The 19082-nt window shown below is 54.9% G+C and overlaps 1 protein-coding gene and 1 long non-coding RNA gene across 2 annotated transcripts; both read right to left on the reverse strand.

The window, feature by feature from the left end:
* Positions 1–1471: 1471 nt before the first annotated feature.
* Positions 1472–10182, reverse strand: LOC103172195 (calmodulin-regulated spectrin-associated protein 1-B-like). The gene is made up of 7 exons (XM_042344788.1): positions 9676–10182; positions 8454–8572; positions 6432–6532; positions 4765–4813; positions 3926–4026; positions 2693–2811; positions 1472–1865 (listed from the first exon to the last, which is right to left on the reverse strand). Exons 1-7 carry the CDS (start codon positions 10180–10182, stop codon positions 1572–1574), a joined length of 1290 nt encoding a protein of 429 aa, XP_042200722.1. The 3' UTR covers positions 1472–1571.
* An 865-nt stretch (positions 10183–11047) lies between these two features.
* LOC121851218 lies at positions 11048–17646 on the reverse strand. The gene is made up of 4 exons (XR_006085861.1): positions 17366–17646; positions 13866–13958; positions 11927–12094; positions 11048–11093 (listed from the first exon to the last, which is right to left on the reverse strand). It is a non-coding gene; the product is annotated as an uncharacterized LOC121851218 (long non-coding RNA).
* Positions 17647–19082: the final 1436 nt, after the last annotated feature.

The following is a 19082-nucleotide window of genomic DNA, read 5'->3' on the forward strand; positions in this document are numbered from 1 at the left end:
GGAGGTTATGAAGGTGGAGATGAGGGTTTCAAGTGTGTCGAGTGTAACAGTCTCGAAACACCACATAAAGTGTTGACACACGGAATACGTTTATTTTTTATTCACACAGATTTATATATAAAAAAAATCAGTACAAACAGGGAGACAGACGTGTAAACAGCTCTGTGTACAGAGCCAAGACGGGCTCCTACGCATTGTCACGAACGACAAACACGAGTGTGCAAGGCACGGGGACGTGCAAATAAATACAATTAATAGTGCATCTCTCTATCTGGCTAACAGCTGGAATGAGTGTATATAAAAACAGAAGTGGCCGGGAAACACTCAGCGGGTCAGGCAGCATCTACGGAGAGAGAGGAGAAAGTGAGTTCACCTTTCAGGTCGATGGCCTTTCTTTCATCAGTGGTCATCGGTCTGACGAAAAGCTCTCCATAGATGCTGCCTGACCTGCTGAGCGCTCCCGGACACTTCTGTTATTGTTTCAGATATCCAGCATCTGCAGTATTTTGGCTTTGGGAATCATTGGGTGTTTTATTTTCACTACGGGCAAGAACCAGCTTGTTGGGGAGGGGAAAAGGCATTTAAATAGACAAGCAATATCAGTCGCTCTCTCTCACTTTATTCTCCATTAACTGAAGCAGATTTTTCTGTTGGTCAGCCGGGTGTCTGACACGCGCGGAAACCCATCACCGTGCTTAAGGGTCTGCAAACCAAGCTGAGAATTCCACGGATCCCACCTACGCCTGGAAATCCCAGCGGTAGATTGTTGGAAAGGAACGCGCTCTCTCTCCCTCTCTCTCTCTCTCTCTCTCTCTCTCTCCCTGGAGGGATGCATTCCCTGCTGTCCTCGTTCTGGGGAGTATCAGGCGCAGGTTGGCAAGAGGCAAGGCTCGGGGGACACCGTAGGGTGTGTGCTGGGGTGACTTAACGCGTTGTGTTGCGTTGCTGACCTCTCACCAGCTAAAACCCTTCCCTCTCCGCTCAACACAACAACTGTTAGGGAGGGCATTGGAGTAAAAGTGCACACACGCACACGCACACACGCACACACATATGTATCTGCAGTCAAAAAGCAGGTTCGAGCGAGGCGGATAAAACACAATATTTCCGAGCTCGAAAGTTCCGAGGCCCGGACTCATTCTCGAGACACGTCGGAAGGGCAAACAGAAATAAAATGATGGCTTCTCGGATAAAATTTCACTTAAAGAAGGAGCAGTTGGTCACTGAACCCAAACACCATCTCAGGGTGACTTAGGGGCCAATAGATCAGAAAAGGACTCACAAAACGACTCACCAACGCAAGGTTTGGACCCGGTTGGGTGAGTGTTTAAGACTACCTGGATCTGCGTAGTTGACTCGAAGTAGTGTCTTAATAACAATAATAATCCTTGCGTTTAATACAGCACCTTATCACATCATCGAGACGTCTCAAAGCGCTTCACAGGATATACACTGTAAAGTGGAGTGACCGTGTATTCTGCGGGCGAAACGCAGCAGCGTCCCACAGACAATTGGGAATTGAGGGATAAGGCGCAAGGGTCAAATGCAAGGGTTAGTAAGGGATATTAGGATTATTTCTGGAGCGTGCCGACAGGTTTCTTTCTGAGCTGCCAGAGGTGGCCCTGGATTGTCAGGGCGTCCACGTTGGCAGACATTGTCTTGGAGGGGATGGGTTGGAACTGTTTGCGATCGGAGTTGTACTTGTACAGGTTCTCGATCATTTTCTTCTGGATGCTGCGTGGCCCTGAGCCGGCCAGTTTGTGGATCTCCTCCATCTCGGGGCAATAGGAATAGAGGGCCCGGAACTGGCACTGGTGGTCACGGAACAGAATCACGCACTGGTTCAGCCCACACTTCTCCAGCTCCTGTAACACCAACACACGATCAGATCAACGCCAACGCACAATCAGAGTAACACCAACACACAATCAGAGTAACACCAACACACAATCAGAGTAACACCAACACACAATCAGAGTAACACCAACACACAATCAACACCAACACACAATCAGATCAACACCAACACACAATCAGAGTAACACCAACACACAATCAGAGTAACACCAACACACAATCAGCTCAATACTAACACCAACATACAATCAACTAACTCATCAACAACAACTCACTCACTCACTCACTCACTCACTCACTTACTCACTCACTCAACAGCTTACATTTACGCAGCACCTATCCCGTTGGGAGGACGTCTCAAAGCGCTTCACAGGGTTTGCTGTAAAGGGTTTTGTAGGCGAACGAGACAGCCACCAAGTGCACGAACAGCAGATCGTGTTCACGAGCTACACCTGAGGCAGAGCGGCAGCGGAGACTGTTTTGCTCAACCGAGTGTCTTGACACCCGCGGAAACTCATCACCGTCACTTAAGAGTCTCCAAACCCCAACTGAGAATTCCAGGCATCCCACCTACACATGGACATCCCGGAGAGAGATTGTAGGAACAGAATGCGCTCCCCCCCTCTCTCTCTCTCTCTCTCTCTCTTTCTCTCTCTCTCCCTGGAGGGACGCACCCTGCTGACCGAATTCCAGAGAGCATTAGGCGCAGGTTGGCAAGGGCTGAGATCTTGGAGAGCCCAGAGTGTGTGTTGGGGTAACTGCTGGAGTCTGACCAGCTACAACCATTGATATCGCTGTCACAGTGACTGCGTTGAGAGCTAGGCCACTCACTCACCTCGATCATGATGCTTCTCTGAGACTCATTAGCTTTGCCGGCCAGACAGCAGTGGTTCAAGGCGTTGTGCAGAATGAGCCGGTTGGATTTGGCGCTGGGCTCCTTAAACATCCGCAGACCTGGGCGACAGACCAGAGACAGTATGCACAGAGTCACGCAGCTCCCATTTGCACCGAGAGACTGCCTTGCACTTAAAAGCACCACAGCATCGACAACACTACCACCACCGGCGCACCCCTCAGACAGGATAGCCTCTCGGAGCTCACCGCACCAACGTTACGCTTAAAAGCGTCGCAGAAACGTCAGGCAGAGACGGATCACAAAGCTGCATTTAATAATAACAATCTTTGCACTTGAAAAAAGCGCCTTATCACGTTGCTGAGGCGCTTCACAGAATATCCTGTAAAGTACAGTGACCGTGTGATTTTGTGGGCGAAACACGACAGCCAATTGCGCACAGCAGTGTCCCACAAGCAGTTGTGGATTAAGCGACCGCATTTTTTCGGGGGTCTATTGCCCCCGGAAAGGGCTCCGTCAATGGACTAACAACCAGGTTCCTGATTACTGCTTGGTCAACAGAGGCGTGCGTGAAGTGGAGTAAAGGGAAGGTTTCGCACCGCCCGGGTGAACTCGCTTCACCATTATCCTCTCCCCCCCCCCCGTGCCCCCGTCCCAGCCTATAGCTCAGTGGTTAGACGTCCGCCAGACCTCCATGTGATTCTCGCGCAGGGCGAAATGTTGGGCAACTTACTCCACACACACGCACGCGCCTCTGTCTACCTGGCGGTAAGCAAGAACCGACTGTTAAGTCAATTGGCGGATCGTTTCTTCTGATGGCAATAATTCCTTCCCCACAAAAAAAGAATAATAATAAAATACTAAATAATACTGATTAAAAACAAGTCAATCCACGACTGTTTTTGGGGGGGGGAAGCTGTTGTGCGCAATTGGCTGCCGAGTTTCGCCCACAGAATATGCAGTCACCACACTTTACAGTATATTCTCTCAAGCGCTTCGAGACGTCTCGAAGATCTGAGGAGGGGCGCTGTGTCAAATGCAAGGATCATCATTATTATGATTATTATCATTATTATAATTATTATAATTATTGTAATTATTGTAATTATTGTAATTATTATAATTATTATTATGAGTACTATGATTAATATGATTATTGTGATTATTAGGGTTATTAGGATTATTATCCTCCTCCTCGGTGAACGGCCCAGGTACCTGGTGACTCTGTGGCTGGGTGTCTGTCCTTCTCCGCAGTGGGAGTATTGCTCAGGATCAGGGTCCTGGACATGGTGGACGCAGCCTCTGGCTGCTGCTCCCTGAATAAGCCACAAACAGAACCTTAACACAAGTTATTTTCTGCCCGACCGGGTGTCTGACACACACACACACAAGAAAATCCATCGCCGTTGCTTAAGAGTCTCCAAACCCAACTGAGAATTCCATGGATCTCACCTCCATCTGGAAATCCCAGAGATAAATTGTTGGAATGAATGTGCTCTCTCTCTCTCTCTCTCTCTCTCTCTCCTGGGATGCATCCGGCTCACCTAATTCCAGAGAGTATTAGGCGCAGGTTGGCGAGAGCCCAGAGTGTGAGTTGGGGTAACTGCTGGGGTCTAACCAGCTGAAACCTCGGTGTCTGGTAGGGTTGGGGACTTCCTGCTCCTGCTCCTGCTTGCAGTGCGCACGCCATCCTGCAATTCCAACTTGGACAAGACATCTGTCCCCCATTCCACATCTGTCCACTCGCCACCCCCACACCCCATAGGAGCAGGAGGAAACCATTCAGCCCTTCGAGCCTGTTCCACCATGCAATTACATCATGGCTGATCTGCACCTCAACTCCGATCACCCGCGTCCTGATTCCTAACTGGCCTCAGCTCCAATTTGAAGGTGATTCCCCCCTTGTTCTGGATTCCAGCGCCTTGGGACGTCCTCCCGACGTGAAAGGCGCTCAATAAATGGAATCTTGTTGTTGTTGTTGTTGTTGGATTCCCCCCCCCACACACACACACACCAGAGGATATGGTTTCTCTGTAGCTAACGGCAATACTTACTCGTCTGCCGGGAATCCATCCTCACAGACCTGGGTGTGTGGAATTGTTCCTGTTAATAAGAGAATAACTCTGGTTCGCAGCCCACCATAATGGCCACAACACATCACATTCACACAGCGCCTTTCACGTCAGGAGGACCTCCCAAGGCGCCGGATTTGGACCCGAGCTGAGGGGTGGGATCAGGAGGGGTGGGTGGAGGGCGGGGAGGGTAGGGGCAGGAGGGTCGACCGAAGGTGTCGTCGAAGTGGAGAGTCTTGAGAACGTGACTTGAAGGAGGCAAGGGAGGGAAGCGAGGAGAAGGGACTGTCTGATTCACAGTCACTACACTTTACAGCATATTCCGTGAAACGCTTTGAGAGCCAACAACGTGATAAGGCAAGGATTCCTATTATATTCTGCGTTTCAGACCAATTTTTCTCTTGAAGATCTTATTGTCATCATGTATTATTATCATAAGAATTATTATTGTTATTAAACTTGTGACCCATTCCCACGAACCCCTCATGGAAAGGGCCGGTCTGTGTCGCCACCTCGTGATCAGGGAGAGAATAGCCTCTCAGCGTAAAGCAAGAATCTTTCTTCCAGCATTTATCAGATCTAAAACACCTTAAAACTCTCCCGAGCCTCTGACTGTCGGCTGTAGGCAGAACGCAGCAGCACAACAATGTCTTGCAAACCTCTCTTGTGGCGTGATTTAGCGTCCGACCGAACAGGCACAGATATTTATCATTGATATTAATAATAATCTTAAGTAACGATCATTCGACATCGAACCTCGTCACATCCCATCGTTGAAACGTCTCAAAGCGCTTCACAGAATCCACTGTAAAGTGCAGGGACTGTGCATTTGTAGATAATAACATAGCGTATATTTCACACAGCACCTTATCAAAGCGCCGCACCTACTGTATGTATATTGTAAAGTGTAGTGACTGTGTCTTTTGGGGGGCAGAACGCAGCAGACGTGGATTGAGTGACCAAATTTATCTGGGGGGTGGTTTTCGGCCAGGACACTGGGAGGAATTCCCTTCTCTTTATGAATAGCGCCGTGGGATCTTTAAAGGTCCAACTGGACAGACAGACGCTCAATTTAATGTCCCGTCCGAAGGACGACACCTCCAAACAATGCAACGATCTCTAACATCTTTTAACTGATGTGAGTCTTGAGCCCTGGTGATGTGATTGAGAGACCAGTGTTACTGACCGACATAAATAAATGATAATAATGACACTTGCATTTGATATAGCGCTTTACCACATCATTGAGACGCCTCAAAGCGCTTCGCAGGATGTACTATGATGGCCCATCGTGCGCAGCAGTGTCCCACAAACGGTGAGGGAGTTACTTTGGGGGACAGGGAGAGAGAGAGAGAGAGTAACTCCCTTCTCTTTTCCAATAGCATCTTTAATATCCGCCTGAACAGGGAGACAGGCTGCGCGTCTCGTCCGAATGACGGCACTTCTGACGATGCAACACCCCCCCCAGTGCTGCGTTGGAGCATCAGCTTAGACTAAGAGATTCCGAGTCCCGATGTGGGGGCTCGAACCCACAACCTTCCGACTCGGAGACGAGAGACGAGAGAGAGAGAGAGAGAGAGAGACCGACTGAGCCAGGCCGAGACGTTGTGACCCAGACTCTGTGGCTTTGCGGTGACTGGGTTACTCACTTGCTTTCAGTCCGGACTTGGACAGTCCTGAGTCGGTGCCCGGCCTCTGACGCACGACCACAGCCTCCTCCTTCCTGAGCCGGATCTCTCTGGCTCTCCGTCTGCTCACAGAGGGAGCAGAGATAACCGGGGCCGGGGTGGGGAGGGGGGGAGAGAGATAATAAGTCACCGATCATGGGGAGGGAGATAGAGGGTGGGAGAGCAGAAGGGGTAGGGGTAGGAAGGGAGAGAACAGGTGGGGAAGAGGAGGGTAGGGGGGGAAAAGGAGGGGCAGGGGGAGAGGAGGGGTAGGGGGAGAGGACGGGTAGGGGGGAGAGATGGGTTACAGGGGGAGGGGTGGGGTAGTGGGGGGAGAGCAGAGGTAGGGAGGGGAGAGGAGGGATGGGGGCGAGAGTAGGGGTAATGGGGAGAGGAGGGGTATGGGGGAAATGAGGAGGGGTAACGAGATGGGGGGAGAGGATGGGCAATGGGATGGGGGAAGAGGATGGGTAATAGGATGGGAGAGAGGAGGGATAGGGGGAAAAACAACAACAGGATTACGTTTGTATAGCGCCTTTCACGTCAGGAGGACGTCCCAAGGCGCTGGACAGTGTACAGCATTGCAGACCCGAGCTGGGGTTGGGGGGGGGGAGAAGGGCAGGGAGGGGAAGGGGGTGGTCGACGGCATGGTCGAAGAGGAGGGTCTTGAGGTGGGACTTGAAGGAGGCTAAGGAGGGGGCGAGACAGAGTGACTGGGGGTTGGAATTCCAGAGGTTGGGGGCAGAGTGACTGAAGGCTCTCCCGCCAATGGTGGGGCGGGTGGGTCGGGGGACGAGGAGCAATGTTACGGAGGTGAGGGAAGGCAGAGCGGGTCATGGCTTGGATGTGGGTGCTTGGATCATTCAGAACTCATTCAGAACTCTGCAGCTCGTGTACTGTCCCGCACTAGGCTTCGCGACCACATCACTCCCACCCTCGCTCCCCTCCACTGGCTCCCCATCCCCCAGAGGATTGATTTCAAGATCCTCATCCTCACCTACAAGGCCATTCACGGCCTCGCTCCCTCCTACCTCTCCAACCTACTATCCCCCTACCTACCTGCCCGTACCCTCCATTCCTCCGGCTCCGGTCTGCTCCACGTCCCCCGCCCCAACCGCCCTACCATCGGTGGCCGGGCCTTCAGCCTCTCAGCCCCGAGGCTCTGGAACTCCATCCCCCAGTGCCTTCGCCGCTTCCTCCCTTTCCTCCTTCAAGGCCGGTCTCAAGACCTTTCTCTTTGACCGAGCATTCAGGTCCCCTCTCGACTCTTCCCCCTTCTCGCTCCCTCCCTCCCCTCCCCTCACCCTGACCATTTCCCCCCTCCTCGCTCCCTCCCTTCCCTCCCCTCACCCTGACCATTTCCCCCCTCCTCGCTCCCTCCCTTCCCTCCCCTCACCCTGACCATTTCCCCCCTCCTCGCTCCCTCCCTTCCCTCCCCTCACCCTGACCATTTCCCCCCACTGCTCGGGTCATGACCCAACTGTGCAGCGCCTCGGGACGTCCTCCTGACGTGAAAGGCGCTTTATAAATGGAATCTTGTTGTTGTTGTTGTTGTTGTGGGGGAGAAAAGACAGTTGAGGATCGAACAAGACACCCGGGTTCCTGATGGCTGGTGAGTTGTGGTGAGCAACCATGGAGGGTGACGCTGCCAGAGCCTGAGGTGCTGAGGCACTGGCGTGAGCCGATCGGGAGGGCCTCAGTCTTGTTCACGTTCAACTGTAGGAAATTTGCCCTCATCCAGGACTTGATGTCCCACCGCAGTCTGTCAGGACAGCAGTGCTCCTGGAGTTGAGGGTGGAGGCAGAACGATAGAGTTGGGTGTCATCCGCATACGTGTGGAAGTTGACCCCATGTCTGCGGGTGATGTCAATGGGGAGGCTGTAGACATCAAAGAGGAGAGGGCCAAGGACAGAGCCCTGGGGGACGCCAGACATGACAGTGCGGGGGCTGGAGGAGAAACCGTTAGAGGCAATGGAGGGGATGGGGGGGGGGGGGAGGACTCACCGAGCCTGTTCCCGCTGGCGTTCCTGGTCGCTCTCTTGCTGTTCCCGCCGGAGCCTGGCCCCCTCGCTCCGCTGCTGCTGCTTGAGGATGAAGAGCGCTCGTCTGTGTGCTACCGTGTCCTGGCGACAGAGGCAGCAATGGTTACAGCACCTGCCCACCACCCCCCCCCCCCCACCCCACAACCCCATCACACAGGCCCTCTCCACCCCCAACCCCCTACGTCACACAGGCCCTGCGCCCCCACCCTCATTCCTGTCCCCGCTCCCCAACTCTCTGTCATTCCCGGCTCAAGCCATTCACCCAACGCACACTCCCCCCCCCAAAGCCTTGGCCCTTGCCAACCTGTGCCTAATACTGTCCGGAATTAGGGGTAAGCAGGGCGCGTCCCTCCAGGGGGGGAGAGAGAGAGAGAGAGAGAGAGAGGGAGACAATCTAGCGCTGGGATTTCCGGGTGTGGGTGGGATCCATGGAATTCTCAGCTCGGTTTGGAGACCCTTAAGCGACGGTGTCGGGGTCCGGTGCGCGTCAGACACCCGGCTGACCCCGAACACGTTTCAAAGCGCTTCGCGGGCTGCACTGTAAAGTGGAGTGACTGTACGTCTTGTGGGGGAAAGGGGCCCAATTGCGCACAGCAAACAGTCGTGGATTGAGTGACCAATTTTTTTGGGGGGAAGGGGTTAGTAACCCCAGAAAGCGATCTGTCAATCGACTAACAACCGTGTTCCCATTTACCGCTGTGCGTGTGCGGGTGTGTGGGTGTGTGTGTGTGTGGTGTTTGTGGTGTCTATGTGGTGTGTGTGTGATGTGTGTCTGTTGGGTGTGTGTAGTGTTTGTGGTGTGTGTGTTATGGTGTGTGTGTGTGTGTGTGTGTGCACACGCGTGTGTGGTGTGTGCCTGTGGTGTGTATGGTGTGTGCATGGTGTGTTTGTGGTGTGTGTGATGTGTGTGTGTGCGTGTGGCGTAGTTTGTGTGTGTGGTGTGTGTGTAGTGTGGTGTGTGTGTGTGTGCGCGTGTGTGTGGGTGTGGTGTGTGTGCGTGTAGTGTGTGTGTGTGTAGTGTGTGTGCATGTGGTGTGTGTGTGTGTGTGCGTTTGGTGTGCGTGTGGTGTGCGTGTGGTGTGCGTGTGGTGTGCGTGTGAGTGCGTGTGGTGTGTCGAGTGCTCGAATCACTGCGCCACAGGACTCCACAGAGTCAGGTGGTCCGAGTTTGGACGGTCTCTCACCGCGGCTGCGCTTGGTGTTGGTTTGGGGGTCTCCCGTCCCCCGGGGTCTGGTCGGAGCTCGGGGGACCCCCGGCTCAGCCCCTCCAGCTCCGACTGCACCACATTCAGGCTCCGGTTCAACTCCTCCAAACCGGCCCCCTCCCCCGCTTCGGGGTCGCCCCGGGCCTCGCTCCGCAGCCCCCACTCCGGCCACACCCGGTGCCCGTTTGCGGGGGGCTCGCCGGGAACCTCCCTGTCCTCCCGGCCCCCCTCCGCAGCCCCAGCCAGCAGAGCAAACGCCTCCTGCCCCAGCCTCTGCCTGTGGCTGGCGGCCATTTCCTCCACGGCCCGGATCTGAGCCAGGATCTCCCTGCGCTTGGCCTCCAGCCGCCTGCGGAGCCCCGTCTGCTCCTCCGTCTCCCCGGGGCCCGGCTCCTCCGCTCCCGCCGGGGCCCCCAGCGCTGGGGCAGGGCAGGGGTGCCGTTTGCCCCGCCCCTTCCGGAACCTTCTCTCGGCGAAGCTGGTCATCTGGACCCCGTTGGCCGGTGGACACTGCGAGGGGTCAGCGCCGGCCTCTCCGCCCCCCCCCTCCCCATCCCCATCCCCCTCCCCCTCCCCCCGGCTCGGGCCCCGGCCTCCCTTCCGGATGATGTAGCTGTGTTGACGGCTGATTGGCTTCTTCCGGCCGGGCGGGGCGTCCGCAGGCTCCTCCCCCTCAGAATTCCCAGAATTCCCGTCGTTCCCGGGATTCAGGACGTTCCCAGAACGCTCGACGGCCCCGGAATTCTCGACGGCCCCTGAGTTCTCGACGGCCCCGGAATTCTCGACGGTTCCGGAATTCCCGACGGCCCCGGAGTTCCCGACGGTCCCGGAATTCTCGACGGCCCCGGAGTTCCCAACGGCCCCGGAGTTCCCGACGGTCCCGGAATTCTCGACGACCCCGGAATTCCCGACGGCCCCGGAATTCCCGACGGCCCCGGAGTTCCCGACGGCCCCGGAGTTCCCGACGGTCCAGGAATTCTCGACGGTCCCGGAATTCCCGACGTTCCCAGAACAGGAGTCCAGCCCCGCCCTCGTGGCGTCCCACCCCAGACAGCTCAGGCCGTGGCCATGGCCCCCGATGATGGGCAGACCCGTGGCTCTGGCACTCTCTGGCGTGTGTGGCCGGTCAGACAGGATGTAGCTGTTGCGGAGCAGGTGGCCGGCCCGCGGTTTCGCCGGGAGCCGCGTCCCCTCAGCGTCGCCGCCGCCCTCCCGTCTCCGAACCCGCTCCGTCTCCCTCCTCCCGGCTCCCCCCAGCTCAGCGGGAGCCTCGCCCGGCTCCGACACAACCGTCTCAGGAGGGAATCGCGAGGACGGACAGGCGTCGGGGAGCGCTGATGGACTCTTCGTCTCTTCCTGAATGGGCTTCATTGCAGAGGTGGTCCTCCCAACTACAACTACAACAACAGCAGCAACTTCATCATCATCGATATCATCATCATCAACAACTTCATCATCATCATCAACATCAGCAACAACAACATCAGCAACTTCATCATCATCATCATCAGCCTCATCAACATCAACAACAACAACATCATCATCATCAACATCATCATCATCAACATCAGCAACAACAACATCATCAACAACATCATCAACATCATCATCATCAGCAACAACAACAACAACAACATCATCGTCAACACACACACACACACGCTCTTTGTTTCCCCTGGACGCAATCGAGTGCGCGCAAAATGCCCAGTCACTTCACTTTACAGTCTGTTCTGTGAAGCACTTTGAGACGTGATGATCAAATGCGGATTAATATTATTATTATTTATTTCACACCTTTCACGTCGGGAGGATGTCCCGAAGCGCTGGACAGTCAGGGATTGCCCCCCCGCCCCCCCCCCCCCCCCCCCGAGCTGGGGGTTGGGATCAGGCGGGACAGGGGAAGTGTGGGGGTAGGAGGGTGACCGAAGGCGCGGTTGGAGAGGAAGCTGTTGAGATGGGCTTCGGAAGGAGACGAGGGCGGGGGGCGGGGGGGGGGGGGGAGAGAGAGAGGAGGGCGACATGGCGCAGGCTGGAGCCCGCTGAGCGGAGGTCACGGAGGTAGGGACGGGCAAGGTCATGGTGGACTTCCAAAGCAATCGGAGGATGTCGAATGGGAAGCGTTTCCACGCGAGTCTTGACTGCACGGGGTGGGGCGGGGGGTGGGGAGGGAGGGAGAGGGTGAGGTTGGGGTGGGGGGGACCAACGGTTAATCTTGGCCTCTCCTCCTCACCTTCATCTTCGCTCCTCGCCTTCTCGTCCTCCTCGTCGGGACAGCGGGAATCCCAGCCCTCCTCGGGGGAGCGACTGGAAAGGGGCTCAGAGCCGGGAAGATGGGGAACACGGTGGCCCTGGTCGCTCATCGTGGGGTCAAACTTACAGTTGGGGCTGTTCGGAGCAGCTGTAGTGACGGGGAGAAGATTTCAAAGGGAGTCGGGAGTTTTCTCTGTCGCGCTCTCTCTCTCTCTCTCTCTCTCTCACACACTTTCTCTCGCTCTCTCGCTCTCGTTCCCTCTCTCTCTCACGTTTTCCCTCTCGCTCTCACTCTCTCTCACGCTCTCTCTCTCTCTCACACTTTCTCTCGCTCTCTCTCTCTCTCTCGCTCACTCTCGCGCTCTGTCTCTCTCTCACGTTTTCCCTCTCGCTCTCACTCTCTCTCACGCGCTCTCTCTCTCGCGCTCTCTCTCTCTCTCGTGCGCTCTCTCACTCGTTCTTTTTTGCTCGCTCTCTCTTCTTCACTTTTGCTCGCTCTCGCTCGTTTTCTCTCTCTTTCTCTCTCTCTCTCTCTCGCTCCCTCTCGCGCTCCCTCTCTCTCGCTCTCTCTCTCACGCTCTCTCTCTCTCTCTCTCTCGTGCGCTCTCTCACTCGTCCTTTTTTGCTCGCTCTCTCTTCTTCACTATTGCTCGCTCTCGCTCGTTTTCTGTCTCTCCCTTTCTCTCTCTCTCTCTCTTTCTCTCTCTCTCTCTCTCTCTCCAACTCGACCCCACAATATGTTTATTTCCCTTCCCACGAAAAGCAGCTCATTAACTGGAGCCATGTGACGGCCCAGTGACCGCCCGTCGGCGCCTGAACACAATGGCTCCATTCTTAAAATCCTCTCAAGTCGACGGCAACACGTCTCTGCTGACTGTCTCTGCTCTGGAAAGCGTTCAAAATGTATCGTCCCCCCCCCCCCCCCCCCCCCCCACCCACCCCGGCTTCCCCTGCTCTCCCAGCCCATCCCCCCCCCCAAGAGCGGAGAGACTCCGAGTTCCTCGAGTTGCGGAGTCCAGCAGCTCAGGGGTTAAAGCGCTCGCCTGGCGAGCGAGAAGACTCGGGGTTCGATTCCCGGGCGGGTCGGGTCGGGTCAGGGCGAAACCTCGGACAAGTTTCCTTACTCCACACACACACACACCCACACACACACCCACACACACACACACACACCACACACACGCCTCTGTTTACCCGGCAGTTGTCAGTCGATGGGCAGATCGCTTTCCGGGGTAATTATCCCCCAAATAAAATCGGTCGCTCACTGTTTTTTGGGGTGTTGTGCGCAAACTGACTGCTGCGTTTCGCCCACAAAATACAAATTTAATTCGCCTGACATATATTCTAAGACGCCTCAACAACGAGGCGATGTGTCAAAGCGTCATCATTGTTATCTGCTCCACCCTCCGGGACTCCATCCCGCAGTCCCTTCAACGTGGCTGTGGGATGGAGTTCCACCTCCCTCCCCCTCGACCCCTCCCTCGTCTCCTACAAGGACCATCTCGCAACCCTCCTCCTCGACCGCGCCTTCAGCCACCCTCCTACTCCCCACCTCCCCCGCCCTCCGCCCCTCCTAATCCCAACCCCCAGCTCGGGTCCAAATCCCTGTCCGTCCAGCGGCTTGGGAAGTCCCTTCGTGCCCTCGCACCTCTCTCTCTGATTTTCTTACGCCCCCGCTCCTAAAGACCTTCCTTTTTGATGGTGCTCGTGGTCACTTGCCCCCCACCATCCTCCCTCCCTCCCTCCCTCCCTCCCCCCGGCTCGGGGTCAGACTCCATCACTGCAAAGCGCTCCAGGACACTACCCTGAGTGAGGGACGCTGTGCAAATGCAATGTCTCGTCGTCGTTGCTCCCGTTTCCAGTCGCCCACAGATTGGAAGCTGCTTCTTCTGACCTATCCCCAAGTTATTCAGACTCACCAGCCTCGATCTCGGGGGTTTAGACCCTCTTCGTCCGCAGTCCCTGAATTAAAGGCTCCCGAGCAGTTCAGCTACAAACGCCAGGAAAATGAGCTGGAAATTGAGAGGCGTGAGGAATGTTAATGAGATACACCTGGTGACGTTCACCTCTGGAGTTTTTTCTGGCTTGCGAGCGACGAAAAACTAATCATAATAATAATAATCGTTGCGTTTGATCTCGCGCCTCATCACGTCATCGAGACCATCTCAAAGCGCTTCGCGCAGAATATATTTGAAAGGGAAACGCGGCAGCTGATCGCACGCGGAAGCTTTCCCACAAACGGTCATGGATTGGGCCAACAAATTGTTATTTAAAATAAAAAACATTTTTAGATGGGATTATGACCCCCCCAGAAAAGAGATCCTATCAATTCACTAACAACCGGGTGTGTAACAACCGGGTGTGTAACAACCGGGTTCTACTTACTGCTCTGTGTGTGTGTGTGTGGTGTGTGTGTGCGTGTGCGTGGAGTAAGGAAATTTGCCTAAGGTTTCGCCCCGCCCGGGAATCGAGCCCAGGTCCTCTCGCTTGTGAGGCAAGCGCTCTAACTGATACGCCCCGGGACACAGAAATTTATTCCCTCCCCTCCCCCCACCCTTGTTTCTCAACTTTTCGTCTTCACCTCTTTATTCTACACATCTACAAACCCGAGTTAAGTCAAACACTTCACAGCGTGAGGTGAAGCAAAGCAGCTTAAGCTCGCGTCAGTGTGTGTCAGCCCGGCTCGGTCTGTGGGTCGTCAGTGTGTGTCAGCCCGGCTCGGTCTGTGGGTCAGTCCGGCTCGGTCTGTGGGTCAGTCCGGCTCGGTCTGTGGGTCAGCCCGGCTCGGTCTGTGGGTCAGCCCGGCTCGGTCTGTGGGTCAGTCCGGCTCGGTCTGTGGGTCAGCCCGGCTCGGTCTGTGGGTCAGCCCGGCTCAGTCTGTGGGTCAGTCCGGCTCCGCCTGTGGGTCAGCCCGGCTCGGTCTGTGGGTCAGCCCGGCTCGGTCTGTGGGTCTGTGGGTCAGTCCGGCTCCGCCTGTGGGTCAGCCCGGCTCGGTCTGTGGGTCAGCCCGGCTCGGTCTGGGTCAGCCCGGCTCGGTCTGTGGGTCAGCCCGGCTCGGTCTGTGGGTCAGCCCGGCTCGGTCTGTGGGTCAGCCCGGCTCGGTCTGTGGGTCAGCCCGGCTCGGTCTGTGGGTCAGCCCGGCTCGGTCTGTGGGTCAGCCCGGCTCGGTCTGTGGGTCAGTCCGGCTCAGTCTGTGGGACACTGCTATTTGCAATTAGCTGTCATATGTTGCCCACAAAATACACAGTCACTGCACTTGAATAATAATAAGTCTTGCGTTTGATACAGAGCCTTATCATGTCATTGACGTGTCTGAAAACTCTTCGCAAGAAACAATGTAAAGTGAATTGACTAAGGAACAAAGAGGAGGTGTTCTCTTCGACCCTGAGCTGTCCTTTCTTCCCCACGTCCGCGCCACAACTGGCACCGCCTTCCACCACCTCCGGAATATCGCCAGACTGCGGCACTACCTCACCCCTCACGCGGCTGAAACTCTGGTCCACGCCTTTATCACCTCAAGGCTGGACTGTGGGAACTCTCTCCTCGTCGGCCTTCCCTCCACCTCCCTCCACACTGCAGGTCATTCAGAGCTCTGCAGCTCGTGTACTATCCCGCACTAGTCTTCGCGACCACATCTGGCTCCGGTCTGCTCCACATCCCCCGCCCCAACCGCCCTACCATCGGCGACCGGGCCTTCAGCCTCTCAGCCCCGAGGCTCTGGAACTCCATCCCCAGTGGCTTCGCCGCTTCCTCCCTTTCCTCCTACAAGGCCGGTCTCAAGACCTTTCTCTTTGACCTTCAGCCTTCAGCTCCCCTCTCGACTCTCTATCCCCTCCTCGCTCCCTCCCTTCCCTCCCCTCACTCTGACCATTTCCCCCTCCTCGCTCCCTCCCCTCCCCTGACCATTTCCCCACTGCTCGGGTCCCGACCCAACTGTGCAGCGCCTCGGGACGTCCTCCCGACGTGAAAGGCGCTCTATAAATGAAATCTTGGTGTTGTTGTTGTTGTTGTTGTTGTTGTTGTTATGCTGAAATACTGAGTCACAGATAACATCAAATCCCAGTAGATCTGAGACTCAGCATCTGAGTTATTGTCACAGTCTGTTATTGTCAGCGAGAGCAACAAAGCTTAGGTGAAGAGTGTAGGAGATAAGAGCTTACAAAGGGCATGTTCTTAATTTTTCTTTCTTTCCTCCGTCCCTCCCTCCCTCCCTCCTTCACTCGAATCCTCTCTCCGGAATGCAATTACTTGCGCTGGGGAAAGTTCATGAGATCACAGATTGGTTTGGATGATTAGGCCCCTCTTGTGGGTTTAACCCTGAAAGCGAAGGCCTTAACGGGAAGGTTGGTCCTCGCTGGACAAGCGGATTGGGAGGAGTGGGGGGGGGGGGGGGAACATGCAGCAGGCCAAGTCGGGATCAGGAGGGTTAGGGTGTTAGGGTGAAGGGTAGGATGACCAAAGGCGCGGTCAAATAGGAGGATCTTGAGACCGACCTTGAAGGAAGCGAGGGAGGGATCAGGCGAAGGGACTGTGGGATGGAGTTCCAAAGGGTGGGGGCAGAGAGGGTGAAGGTCTGACCGCCGATGGTGGGGCGGACCGGGCGGGGGAATGTGGAACAGGCCGGAGCCCGCCGAGTGGAGGGAGCGGACCGGTTGACATGGGGTCCGCAGGGCACAGAGGTAGGGAGGGGGTCAGGCCGTGGAGGGATTTGGGGGTGAGGACGAGGATTTTGAAGTCTTATCCTCTGGGGGGGATGGGGAGCCAGTGGAGTCGGGCCAGGGTGCGGGTGATGGGGTCAGGGAGCCTGGTGCGGGAGAGGACACGAGCTCCGGCTCGGAAATCATTGCCTTTTCAACGTGAAGCAAAAATGTGTCGTCGTTTCCCGGCGAATGGCTCGTCTCAACAAGCGGGGCAAATGCACCTACCATTACGCAGTCACTACGCCTTACAGCGAAACCCCGGGAAGCGCTCCGCAACACTTCCGCAAGATTGAGGGTCGCCGTGCGCTGTGCGCAATTGGCTGCTGCGTTTCGCCCACAGAATGCACCGGTCACCTACACTTCACAGTGTATTCTGTGAACCCCTTCGAGACGTCTGAACGACGTGACAAAGCGCTTTATCGAACGTCCGTTTCAGTACGCGTGCGATGCCTCTTTGCGCCTCTCCCCCTTCCCCAAAACATTAAAATAAATTAATATTAATAATAATCCTTGCATTTGACATGGCGCCTTATCGCGTCTTTGAGACGTCTCAAAGCGTTTCACGGGATACACTGCAAACTGTATAGTTTGGGGGCAAAATGGGGCGGTGTTAAAATTATTATTATTATTAAAATGTAAGGATTATTATGACCGTTATTATTCTTTATTTAAGCATAAGCCATTGCTGAGATCTCTCTCTCTCTCTCTCTCTCTCTTACCTGAACCAAAAATCTTGAGCTGAAGCCGAGTCAGAGTTGAGTTTAACACGAATCAACATCGTTCTCTCTCAGGCGTAAGAATCATTCCTCTCTCTCTCTCTCTCTCTCTCTCTCTCGCGCTCTCTCCTTTCTCGAGGTGTCTTACCCTCCGGCGAAACAGCCCGTCTCCCGTCCCACGCGCATCCAGCCCCGACAGCCTTTGCCCCCAAACAAACTCAATAGAAAAAAAAGTTCCACCAACTACTCAAAAACTTTGAACGTCTGGTAACAAGGAAGTCCCTCCTCTCGGGGTCGGGCTGGGTTGGCTGATGCCTCAATGGGGCTTCAGTTACTTTATTGCTGGATCCGCATGTCATTCCCTTCAATCGGAAAACGCCCACAAACTGGCCCTTGTGCAGTTCAGTCCACAAACCCCTCTCGCTCTCCCCCCCCCCACCACCCCAAACCGTCAACCTCTTATTTAATATTTCATTATTAAGAGCATTTTCCAACTTGGATCTTTAACACGAAACCGATCGGGTGTCTCTTTCTTTTCTGTCCCAAATGGATCTCGCTGCTCCGCGGGCGTCTAACGTTAAGGTTATTAATAATGATGATTTGTGGCGCCCTACAGCGCAGTGGTTAGTGCTCTCACCTCGCAAGGGAGAGGACCCGTAGGCAATCTTTCTTTCTCCGCACGCCTCCGTTTACCAGCAGTGAGTAGGGACCCGGTTGTTAAGTCGATTGGCGGATCACTTTCTGAGGGTAATAATCCCTTAAAAAGTAATATTAATAACTTGGCCGCTCAATCCACGCCGCTGTGCGCAATTGGCTGCCGCGTTCGCCCACAAGAATACAGTCAATTCACTTTACAGTGTGTTCTGTGAAGCGCTTTGGGACGTCCTCCCGACGTGAAAAGCGCTATATCAAATGCAAAGATTATTATTATTATTATTATTCTGTGAAGGGCTTTGAGACGTCTCGATGACACGATCAGCAGCCGAATCAAATGCGAGGATTAATACAAAATGACAACAGCCGCTCAGTATTCGCTGCCAGTGCAGTGAGTCAGGAAACAGATACAACGGCATCCTCTAGCCCCCCCCCCCCCCCCCCCCCCGGGAGGGAAAAGGATTTGCCCCCTCATCGCCCGTTGAAATGGTTCAAATGTTTCGTGAGTAAATTACTGTGAAGTGTAGCCACTGTTTTTGTAGCCGAAGGCAGCAGATATTTTCACCTGCGTTGTCCTTATCACCGCCACTCCACACGCGCACACGAAGGGGGAAAGGCTGAATTTATCTGGAAAGGAAAGTGAGTCAACGTTTTGGGTCCACGACCCTTCATCAGATTAAAATGAAACCCAAACAGACGGCAGTTCAGGCAAGTTTCCTTACTCCACACACACTACCGAGAAGTAAGTCCCGGTTGTTAGTCGATTGGCGGATCGATTTCCGTGGGTCCCTTCCAAAATAAATAATAATTTGGTCACTCCGCTCCACGACTGTTTGTGGGGCGCTGTTGTGTGCAGTTGGCTGCGGCATTTCGGCCAAAAATATACCACACTTTACAGCTGTTAAGCAGCTTGAGCGGAAAATCTCAGCAAAAAAAGTTTGTTAGTTGCCGGGGCAACAAAATATTTAGCGCGAACGGGAGTTTCAGAGAAAGTATGGCTTTTGTCGAATCCTTAATAGGGGAAAACAGGCGCCAGTTAAAAACAATCTCCCGGGTGCGTATATGA

This window comes from Callorhinchus milii, unplaced genomic scaffold (genome assembly GCF_018977255.1).
Source record: "Callorhinchus milii isolate IMCB2004 unplaced genomic scaffold, IMCB_Cmil_1.0 Scaffold30, whole genome shotgun sequence".
Lineage (NCBI taxonomy): Eukaryota > Metazoa > Chordata > Chondrichthyes > Chimaeriformes > Callorhinchidae > Callorhinchus > Callorhinchus milii.

Excerpts from the sequence above, each read along its gene's own strand:
- LOC103172195 (XM_042344788.1), bottom strand. The coding sequence starts at position 10,182 with ATGACCAGCTTCGCCGAGAGAAGGTTCCGGAAGGGGCGGGGCAAACGG. Across the intron at positions 4,814-6,431 it reads CAAGTCCGGACTGAAAGCAA|GAACAATTCCACACACCCAG; the intron begins GTGAGTAACCCA and ends TCTTATTAACAG. Across the intron at positions 4,027-4,764 it reads GATGGATTCCCGGCAGACGA|GGAGCAGCAGCCAGAGGCTG; the intron begins GTAAGTATTGCC and ends TGGCTTATTCAG.